Source organism: Cavia porcellus, unplaced genomic scaffold (assembly GCF_034190915.1).
Source record: "Cavia porcellus strain 051 isolate PalLab524CR breed Dunkin Hartley unplaced genomic scaffold, mCavPor4.1 scaffold_4, whole genome shotgun sequence".
NCBI classification, from domain to species: domain Eukaryota; kingdom Metazoa; phylum Chordata; class Mammalia; order Rodentia; family Caviidae; genus Cavia; species Cavia porcellus.
In genome coordinates this window covers 58238359-58250043 of record NW_026947487.1, presented here as the reverse complement: position 1 = coordinate 58250043, position 11685 = coordinate 58238359, and the positions used below count along the sequence as shown (strand labels likewise).

The window sequence follows — 11685 nt, the reverse complement described above, 5'->3', positions numbered from 1 at the left end:
CAGTGGATGGAGATCCATCCGGTTCTCGGACTCCCTTTTGCCCCAAAGCGCAGATTCGCATCCTTTCCTCAGCCGTGAAAAGGATGCGTAAGATCTGCTGGCAGTCATCCCAAGTGGGAAGGTGGGTGGAGAAAACAGACTCTATAAGGCTAATCAGAGATTCTGGGTCCTTCGAGAAAGGGGGGTTCTGACTTTTCCAGTTATAGAGGTCAGAGAAAGAAAAGGGGGTGTACACAAACATAGAGCCCCCACTCGGGGCTGGGACCTCCCGCAGAGGGCACAGTGGCGCTGCCTCGTGGCCCTGTTCCAGAGGTCCCTCTGGTCGAGCGTGGCGGCGGGTTTGAATGGGCCGAGGCGGGGAGGGCGAGGTGGAGTCAGGTTGTGGCTCAGGGGCAGGATACGGGGGAGGGGGTAAGGGAAGGATGTCTAGCGGGTCGGAGAAGTCTTCGCTCGGAGGTAAGACTGGAGGTGCGTTGGGCTTGGAGGTCTCCTCTTCAGCCTTGGATTTCGGTTTGAGGGCTGCTAGGACTCCATTCGGAAGTGGCTCAATCCAAGGGGGAGCATCATAGATTGTATCTATCCAAGCCTGGATATAGACAATCTGATCGGGGTGAGCGGGGGGCCCAAATACATACTGGCGGACCGCTCGAGCTGTCTCCATATCAAAGGACCCAAAAGGGGGCCAGACTCCTTGGGTCCCCAGGGGCCACTCCTGTGTGACAAAGGTTGTTAGTCTGGCTTTGCGAACCCTTTCCCCATATCTCCCACCTCGCCTCTGGAATTCTTTAAAGTGGTCAATGACAAGGCTAAGGGGAGTGCTGGGAACAGATTCGTTCCGACCCATAATGGACTCGTTCTGACCCATAGCTGGTGGTGTCGCTGGTTTTGCTGGAAAAAAACTTAAAAGGCAAAGTTAGGGTTAAACAGAAAAACTACAGAGACTAGGCAAACGGTCGGAATCACCTTTGCCCACTCCGAATTCCAGGAAGGAGCTCCTAAGAAAGAAGGCTCTGTTAGAGTTAGGTGACCAAAAAGGGGAACAATTAGAACAAATGAACACACAGACCGACACACAAGACGAGACAGGACAAGACAAGCTGCAGCAGAATGGCCTTTGCTCAAAAATTAGTCAAATTTTGGGATCTGGAGGAATTAACAAATTTAACTAATGAAGTGGTTCCCCACCCAGGCGGAGTCACAAATGGCAAAAACCAATTGACTTCGTCCTCGGGGGCTTCACTTCCCAAATTAAGGGCGTCCCCTTCCGAACGGAGTGGTTCCTCACCCGGGGCAGATTCACAGATGGACAGAATTTGTCCGACAAACCAACTGACTCTGTCCTCGGGTGGTTCCCACTCCCAAATTGAGGGCGTCCCCTCAAAATTACAAATTGACCGCGGCCCAAACAAAACCTCCAGAGCACTTACTTTCAGATGTTCGGAAATGAGTCTGGAGTCTTGCTTCCATCCCGGACGAGCCCCCAAATGTTATAACGTGGGCCCCGGTATAAAGTCCACGGAAACAAGAGTCCAAAACTTAAGTGGCAAAGGCTTTATTGAGCCAGTCCTGGCGGCACAGTCTCTCCTAGATCAATCCAAAGACTGCGCGCCCAAGACTGGGGAAAGGGGTTTTTAAAAGTAAGGGAAAGTGGGGAGGAAACCTGTAAGGCCATTAAACCTGTTGACCCGCATCTGGAAACTGTATTGCTGTCCACTTAGCTCTGACAGTCCCGGGAGTTCCTGGTGTTGCTCAAATTACTCCCATCCTGTAGACTGACATTATCTCAGAGTGGCACATCTGCAGCAATATTTGGGGAAGAAAGTGGAGAGTTAATTATCCCAGGACAGCTTGTCTTCGCCAGTGAGTGCGAAGGGGTCACGAGTTATGAGATGCTGGAACTTAAGTTTTACAAAGATCTGATATCTAACCCATTGGTACATACAGAACAAAAGGAAAGCACCGATCGGGGTTTGGGCCACAGTATTTCCCGGTAATTTCTTTGAAGCTAAACAGTTCTTAAAATTGGGGCAGGCTCGTTTTATGACAGATCATCACCAGGTCGGGGAGAGGTCACCAGAAACCCAAATTCTTTATGGCCCAGATAGGTGGGTGGGGGGGAGGCAATAAGGCGCGCTACAGAACAGGAAAACGGCGAGTATCTATCTTGTGGGAAGAGTAACTAAGGTTAGGTAAAAAGGTTAAACTCATGGGCAAATCTCCCTGCATATAAACACACTACTTCAAACAATGTGTAAATTAGTGGGCCTTCTTGTCTTCTTTAGTTCTTTAGCGAAGACTAGAGGCGCCTACCCGTGATTAACAGCCCTTGTTAGCTTGTTTTAGCACCACTCTTCTTGTTTGTAGAGGGCCGCTCCGTGATTAACATTTCAATTAAGTGAAATTCTTGCAATTCTTTACAGGGGAGAGTATTGCTCAACATATCAATTGGGTCACTTAACATATCAGTTAAAAAAAAAAAACATTTAGTAAGCCGCGGTACAGGTTTGCTATAATACACAAAATGATAAAGCTACTTTCTTAGAGTACAACACATATAGCATCAGTGGAACAGAAGGCAGAGGATCTGCTTCTAAAATGGTCTAATCATCACAGCTGGGACTTGGGTCTTATCTACCTGGTGAGAAGTACAGAACTCTTGGCTCTAAAAGATTCTTACACATTTGCTCTAAGAGACCATCAAACTCTGATATGGCTTCTAGCTGCTTTAGACTGAATCTCTAGAATGACCCGGGACCCGACACCCATTGTTTTTCTGAAAGAATGTCACACTACGGACAATTCCCTTCCTTTGAACATTTAACACAAAGGATGTCACATTACGACAGTTCCCTTCCTTTGAACATTTAACACAAAGGTCTTACAATTTTGAATTCTTCTTCGTCTCCTTGACACTTGTGTGTACCATTTACAAGCAGGAGAGTCTGCCTTTGCCTTTAAATGTTATCAGAAGGATACAATACTGATGTTCATAACTGCCAGCTAGCAGAAGACCCGGATGGATGAATGATATTAATGCAGACCAGCCCTTTGTAATTTTTCACTTGAACTCTGCTCTTTTACCTTTTCTTCAGTCTCCCTTTTTTTTTTTTTTTTTTTTTTAAATAGGTACCGGGGATCAAACTCATGACCACGTGCTTGCAAGGCAGGTGCTTAAGCCGCTGAGCTAAATCCCCAGCTCCTCAGTCTCCTTTTAAAATACCCAATCATCTCTGCACAAGTAGGAATGTAATTCACTTTATCTCTTACTGTCAGTAACTGCCGAATAAAAGTAGTTTTATGCTTTAATATTCAGTTTTGTTCATCTTTGACAATAGGCTTCTTTATACGATCCAGACCTATTGTCATGTGGCTGCTGGATTCAAAGGGTTAATGGGGGAGGTGCAGAAAGCTGCATAACCAGGTGAAAGATCTGATGCATTTGATGCCTATGCAAAGCTCACTCCAGAAGCACTGCTGATTGCTATGAATTGTACCGAATATTTCACTGTCTCAAAATTGTTCCTGTAAGAACATGTTGCTGGTCTCTACCTCTCCTGCCTGCCCTCTCTCCTCTTTTCTGTTACAGCTTTCATAAAGTTTTTGTCCCTGAACGCCTTTCCCTCATTGTACAAAGGCTGTTATAACCTAAGCCCCCCTAACTATCCTAAGGTCTGTTCTAAGGTATAAGCCCACCTGCTGCTTCCCCTCCCTTTCTCCCTTCAAATCTAACTAGGTTAAGTTTTAACTTCCTAAAGGCCATAAAACAAAGGCCTGAGGTAATAGCTCCTTTTCCCTACCTGGTAGCCCGTCACAAATTGTGTTAATTGCATTAGATTGTATTAGATTGTACATTCTTCACAAAAATAGCTTCATTTGTATCACAGTAATACCTGTAACTTGGCCTTACTGTAAATGTGTGTTTTCCTTTCCCTCTGGGCAGAAGATTGATATGTTAATCAATGCTCTCCTCTGTAAAGAATTGTAAAATCTTACCTAATTGATATGTTAACCATTGTTGCCCTCTACAAATAGAACAGTTGTGGTGCTAAAGTAAGGTAACTAAGGTTGTTAATTGCTGTTAGACCTCTCTATTCTTTGCTAAGAAAAACAAGATTTCTTCTTATCTAAACTTGCTAGTATGCAGGGAGACTTGCAATTGCCGTTTCTGCTTTGTAGTGCGTCACACCTCCATCCCCCTCCTTACATTGTGTGACCAGCAGCTGTTTGTGGATTTACAAGATAAAAAGTCCTGACTTTTAGCTGTGAGGTGCGCAGTCCCCAAATTGGCTCCCGGAGACTCGTCACCAGGCCTGCATTTTACCTAATAAAGCCTTTGCTTCCCAAATTTTAATTTCTTGCTTTCTTGGATTTTATACCAGGGTCGGAGTTATCACATTGCCACTGAACAAGATAAAAATAGCAAAACAGCAAATGCGGCACAGTTCCCCCAGTAGGAAAATATTTTATACTACAGCTCTTTATACGTTAAAGAGGACTGCCTATTTAAAAAGTCTTTTAAGTGAAAAATAATGGAAATAAAGTGATTCAAGTATACTAGAAATACGAAAAGATAAAGTAAAATAATAAAAAATTTAAAGGGAATAAAGTTAAACCAACTGGATGACTGAGAACAGTACAAATATAAGGTAGTAAACATAAATTTGCCCCTCTGGGGAGGGTAGCACCTTTACGTTTTTAAAAAGTCCAATAATTTCTTGGCAGGGCTCACATAACATTAAAACATTGGAAAGAACTAGAAATTAGAAGCGGCGCCGAGATCTGAATTTCGGCAGATTAAGATGAATTTAGGCAGATTAAGGATAAAGACATACATGAGATGGGACAGTAATATTTCTGGGAACAGCTCGGCTACTAAACTTTCATATGTCATGTTTCTGGAACCCTTCTCTTCAGAACGACCTTCGGAACGGTCTCACGATGGGGGGATCTTAAAAAGCAGAGGTATGTTTACTTTTTCCCAGGCAAGACAAAGCAAGCAGATTTTGTTCTCCTTTCATGATTTTTGGGCCCAATGGGCTCCCGGCCTAGACTACACTTCCCGGCAGGCTGGGCTCAGGGCTACGGGTGCCTGCAAGAGATCAAGAGCCCGAGGCGGCGGCGCAGTCGCTGTGCAGGCGGCTGGCGGGCGGGCGCTTCCCTGTTTGAATGGCTGCGGGCCCGGTCCCTCTCCTCACTTGAGGACCTGCTGCGTAGGGAGTGCTATGCCGTCTGGAGGCGACCAGTCGCCTCCTCCGCCGCCTCCTCCTCCGGCGGCGGGAGCCTCAGATGAGGAGGAAGATGACGACGGCGAAGCCGAAGACGCGGCGCAGCCGGCCGGGTCGCCGACCCCTCAGATCCAGCTGCGGTTCGACGAGCTGTGCAGCCGCCTTAACATGGACGAGGCGGCGAGGGCTGAGGCCTGGGACAGCTACCGGAGCATGAGCGAGAGCTACACGCTGGAGGTGCGCTCGGGGTGGAGATTAGGGGCTTTTGGGGCCTAGTCTGCGCGCCGCAGACGCCGGCCCGGGGTCCCCAGCCTGAGAGGCGTGGGTTCCCCTCTGTGCACAGCTGCCCTAGAACCGGGCTTTGACAGGTTCGCAGCACCCGCGAGGGTGAAGGCGCTCTCGCTGCTCTTCCCCCTCGGGCTCAGGAAGGGGCTCCACTTTTTTACCCTAACGTAGCACAGCAAGGCCGAGATCGTGTTTGGCTCACAGTTACAAAAATGGGTCTGTGAGACCCGTTTGAACTTCCACCCACCCGGCTCGTAGAACGAGCGAGTCTTGTAGTCGCGTAGATCACACCGAGACTGGTCCGAGGTCGTGCAGCGATTGACCAGATTCGAGTGCTCGGGTCTTTAGGAGTCTCTTTCTGTTGTTTTCAACTTCGGTTCTTCCAACTTGACTTTGGCTAGGCCTTGCCTCCGTTCGAGTAAACGTGTTAACGTTCGGGCTGTGTGCTTGTGCGAGTAAACAATTTAATGGTCCCCAGGCCAGATGGACTTTCCGCCTCCCCTGTTACAGACACACGCCCCCACTGGTTACAGAGAATTAACACTGCAACTTTAGAATCGGGACTAAAACTACCTTTTCGTTTTTCACTGTGGTACAGGCGTGTTCTGCCCCTTTCTTTGGATGGGGCATGCAGATGAGTAAAAACAGCCATTCTACCAGTGACTGTCAACTCTGCAGGCACCTCCCCTTCATGGGCCAATGGGAAGTGACACGGAAGTCCGGATTGTTTATTGGCCGTTTGACTGCCTGTGTGTGGCTTTTAAACATTAGGCCCTTTGATTTTCTCTGTAGTTTTATATATAGTTTGTGAAAAGCGTAATCACAAGATGCAAAAGCTTAACCAAGATATTATTTAACTATAATAAAATATTTTTGCTTCTGTCTTGGTTTATGATAGAACTGTGGGGGACCGGCGGCGGCTGAAAAGATAAGATGTATGAAATATAAATGACCTTTATTTTGAGAATGCGGGGAGAGACACCCCGACCCCCTGGACCGCGGCATCTCCACCCCAGGATCGGCGATCTCTTCGTGGAACACGTGGAGTAGGGGCCTATATGTAGCTTAGGTTAGGGGTGGTGCGTGAGGGGGCATTAGGGATGCACAGGTAGCCCATTGGCACTAGTTTGGCGCCAGAGGCAGATTCCTAAGGGATGGGGGAGATAGAGCTTCTTGGCTTTACCGCTACAGTGTCTTGTCTGGGCCAAAACCCTTTCAGTTTAGTCTTCATGTTGACTAGGGTATTTAAAAATCCTGCGTCAAAAGAATCTTTTTTGGTACTGAGAATCGAACTAAGGTCCTTGCGCTTGCCAGGCAAGTGCTGTGCTACTGAGCTGTATCCCTGGCCCCATGCAAAAATTTTTAATTTAATTACTAATTCTCTCTCTCCATTGTTATATCTATCCAAAAGAATTGTAATGGCAGCATTAGAACCTAACATCTTGATAATTTTGGACATGTTACTTAATCACTGGAAAACTCATTTTTGTTATATGTAAACTCGAGCTACTTGTACTTACCTCACAGAATTGTCCTGAAGGTCAACTAAGATAATACGTAGTTTTTGGCACATAAAGCACTCACATGGGCACTGCTTCACAATTCTAAGCTCATTTACTGTAGATTCTAGCTGAAGAGATCAAGTTCCTCTTTATCTCTGTGGTTTCCTATTGTTAGGTAAAAAGATTATCTTTTGGTTTGAAGGATGTGAGTACTTCCAAAGTTCTTATAAGTTCTTTTTTGTCTTTTTCTTTTTTATCGGTACCAGGGATCGAACTCACGACTGCCTGCTTGCAAGGCAGATGCTTATGCCACTGAGCTAAATCCCCAGCCCCTCTTATAAGTTCTTATTTTACCTTCAGGACATACATATAAAATAGAGAAGGCATTGTCATCATACAGTTGAGGTATTTCTATTCATGGAGGTTAAGGCATGTGAAATCTAGTGTTACATAAGCAAGTGAGACATACTAGATGGTTAGTAAATTAGTTTTGAAGATACATTGATTACTTGATTTTTTATTAGTAAGATTTTAATCTTAGCTTCTTTGCTTACTTTACCCAATAAATGCATGAATATTTACTCACTTAACTTACTTTTTTTTGCCTGAACTGAACTCAGGGAAGACTGAGCTACATCCCCAACCCTTTTTATTCATATTTTGAGACAAGGTCTCACTGAGTTGCTCAGGCTGGCCTGAATTTGCAATCCTCCTGTTTTGGGCTGCTGAGCAGCTGGAATTACTGGCATGTGCCTAACTCCTTTATCAGATTTTTTGAGTTTTTTTTTTTTTTTTTTTTTTTTTTTAAACCAGGGTCTTGCTATGTATTTGATCCAGGCTGGCCTTCAACTCATGGTGATCCTCTTGCTTGGCCTTGTAAATTCTGGGATTATATGTGTGCTGTAATCCCACTGAGCTCAAATATCAACTATTTCTTTGGTACTTATTATTTGCCACACTATTTTTGGTGCTGGGAATAAACGAATAAAGCAGTGAACAAAACCTAAACCTTCCTGCCTAAATGGAGTTTCTAGTTATTTTATATCATAAAATAATGTTAGGATGACAGTCTTATGGAAGTGTATAGTGGAAAATAAAGCCCATGTCATATTTAATACAGAATACTGATTATAGAATTTTAGTTTTAGTTGAAGCTTTAGTTTTAATTTTCACAGCCTTCAGCTAAGAAAATGGAGCTTCTGAGACTAATTTGCCCACTGTTATAGCTAACATATGACGCAGTCAGAACTTGAAAACAGATCTACTTGCCTTTATAGATGTGTGACCATGAGTTGTTAATTTTGAGGATGCCTATTTTTAGTATTAAAGGTTTTTTTTCAGCAGTTTTTTCTTTACATAGTAGAGAAATTCAATAGTTTTTTTACATAGTAGAGAAATTCAATAGAAATTCAATAGCTAAATTTCCATTGAGATCTTATGAATGGAGAATATGGAACCCTGGAGGGTAGTACTGTATAGATTACTTTCCTAGCATACATGAGGCTTTTGGTTCAATGCCCAGCACCATACACACACACACACACACACACACACACACACACACACACACACGCATGCACACATGCAGCATTTCCCAGGCATGTGTTTAATATATACCTCTATTATTTTTTTTTAACTAGGAAAGTCTGGGTGTAGTGGTAGATGGCTGTAATCCCAGCTACTTAGGAAATTGGCAGAGGGAAAAGGCCAAGGCCAAGTTCAAGGCCAGCCTGGGTAATTTAGCAAGATTTAGTCCCAAAATAAAATTAATTTTAAAAATTTATAAAAGGATGAAGGATATAGCTCAGCATCTCCCAGGATCTATCCCCAGTACTGGTGCTGGTGGGAGGAGAGGGAGAAAAAAGAAAAAGAAAAATATGTGCTGTAATAAGTATAATTGGTTTTAGGGTAACCTGATTATAAAGATAAAAATGGAGGAGGTCCAGTTTTTTTTTCTTTACTTAAACTGGCAGTGGATACAGTGAAACTAAAGGATACCTTCAAATTCAGCCCTTATATGGAGAGAAAAATTGTGTCATTTGAAAAATATTATACAGATGTTATTTTAGAAGCAATGTTTTAAAATTATTTCCTTTGAGCAGGGTATTGTGACATACACCTGTAATTCCAGTACTCAGGAGGCTGAGGTAAGAGGATTCAGAATTCAAGGCCAGCTGAAGTAATTCAAGGCTGGCCTTGGACTACATAGTGAGTCCTTGCCACAAACAAACAAACAAACTCAAATCCTTTAAATGGTAGAGTATCTGATAATGGATCCACAATAATTGATATGGTTACAAATTTTATGTATTTACTTCTATGTTTCAATTAGGTAGATTAGGTATAAAGTTAGTGACTGCATGTATACTCAATCTTTTTTTTTTTGTATACTCAATCTTAATTTTGCATTTTTTTTAGTGTTCTAGGTTGAGATACATAAATATACATATTGATATTATTGTTTCAGTTAAAATCACTATGTAGCAAATTATCCTAGTGTAAAGGGAGCCATACACTAGGAGTCAGTGGCATAAAACAATGACTTACTTTTGCCTATAGGTTCTGTGGGTGGAGCATTAAGATAGGGCTCCTTGGGAACCTAATGTTTTGTTCACTAGGAAGACTTTAGCAGTAGGGACTGATGTTGTTGAACCTCCGTGGACATCTTTCTATGTGACTCACCTTTCCAGATAGTTTCTCTGCAGCATGGCACCAGACTTCTTACATGTTGGACTAGAACTCCCAAGGTCCGTGTTCTGAAAGAGAACCAATGTTGTGGAATCTGTATTCTCTTTGAAATCACTTAACACTATTTCCACTTACGTTATTAGTATAAGAGGAGATACACTCCTGCCCAGGTTCACACACACACACACCTCTTATGGAAGAATATTTGAGTCACATTGTAAGAAAAACACATGAGATGGGCATAGGATCTCATACCTGTATTGCCAGCACTTGGGAGTCTGAGGCAGAAAGGCTGCAAGTTTGAGGACAGCTTGAGCTTCATAGGGAGTTTAGCACCAGCCTGGACTATATAGTGAGACCCTGTGTGAAAAAAACCAGAAACAAACAAATAAGAAAGCAAAAACATGTGATATAGGGCCATAATCGGAAAACACAGCTTCCCATACACATATGAACAACACTTTTAATTTAAACAGGAATTTTCTATATTGCAGTATATATAGCTCATTAGCCAAAACCTATTTTATTTTACAGGGAAATGACCTTCACTGGTTAGCATGTGCCTTATATGTGGCTTGCAGAAAATCTGTCCCAACTGTAAGCAAAGGAACTGTTGAAGGAAACTATGTGTCCCTAACTAGAATCCTCAGATGTTCGCAGCAAAGGTAACTATCTTACAGCCTGAAAAGCAGAGTTGTTTGTTATAAAAGCTCATAAATCATGACAGCAAGACTTCTCTCTGTTCATTATTTTCTGAGTGTTTATACCTGTGGAGTGTTGGATTTAGAAGCTAGGTCATGGTTTTTCATTATGTTTTACTAATTTGGTGAAAATATTTGCATTTTATGTATAAGTACTTGTATGGAAGAACTTAACTTTTTTGTTTTGTTCCTTTTTTGGAAGGATTTACTTTTAAAGGTTGTACTCATAGTATCATATTGAAAGAAATCTAAATAAGATAATTGAGAAACTTAAGGAAACATTCTAGATTGAAAGTAAATAAAATACATTAATTGTATGATACTATGCTTACAACTGTATTCAAGACTAAAATCTTAATTTATGTGGAATGCATAATAAAATCAAAAGCATACATTCTCTAACTCCACTTCTGGAGGTAGTCCATAAAGAAATTCTTACATGCTCAAGGACATGTTTAGTGCAGTATTTTTTGTTGTGAAACATTAAAAATTACCTACATTTCCACTGGCTGAGAAATGAACATAAAATGTAATGGTATATTCATATGAGGGAATGTTTAGCAACTAAATGAATGAACTGTGTATCAACATTTATAAATTTCAAACACTGAATAGAAAGTAAGTTGCAGAATGCATCTTTTGATACCTTTTATATAAAATGTAAAAACACAAATGAAGGAGGTACTCCTTATTGTCTATGGATGCATGTATTTAAAGATGAATGGAGGGCGGGGAATGTAGCTCAGTGGTGCAGTGCCTGCCTGGAAAGCGCTGGGCCCTGAGTTTGATTCCTGGTACCAAAAAAGAAAATAGGAAAAAAAAAATAGATAGATGGAAAAAAATCTAACTTCAGAATGGTGCTTATCTTTGGGGAAAAGTGGAGAGTGCCCTTTAGGGCATTTTGGCTGTTTCTATTGTGTTTTTAGTTCTTAAATCTGAGGCAAATATAGCAGTATTCATTCAATATGCTAACATTTGCTAATCCTGGAAGTTGTGTATGTATGTTGTATCATTCCTGTTAATTTTGTTTTATATTTAAAAATATTTCATAACTAAAAAAACAAACCTGAGGTAATCACAAAAGAAAGAAGGAAGGAAAGAAAGAAAAGATAACAGAACCAGAGAAATAAGTCAGTCTCTGATAAGAGATACTTAAAGTTGTCGAAGACATGAGTTGTTACTTTATATAACTGTTTAAAAGTAATACAGGGCTCAGTGACATAAGCACCTGCTTTGCAAGCGCACAGTTATGAGTTTAGTCCTCGGTATCAAAAAAATAAAATA

General features: G+C 42.1%; 1 protein-coding gene across 1 annotated transcript in view; it reads left to right on the top strand.

Moving 5' to 3' along the window:
* The first annotated feature begins 5115 nt into the window (after positions 1 to 5115).
* Positions 5116 to 11685, top strand: part of Rbl2 (RB transcriptional corepressor like 2) — a 51673-nt gene continuing 45103 nt past the window's right edge. Inside the window, exons 1-2 of the mRNA XM_063247102.1 lie at positions 5116 to 5462; positions 10235 to 10365. Of these exons, the coding sequence (XP_063103172.1) occupies positions 5223 to 5462; positions 10235 to 10365 (371 nt within the window). The 5' untranslated portion in view covers positions 5116 to 5222. The remainder of the gene's footprint in view (positions 5463 to 10234; positions 10366 to 11685) is intronic.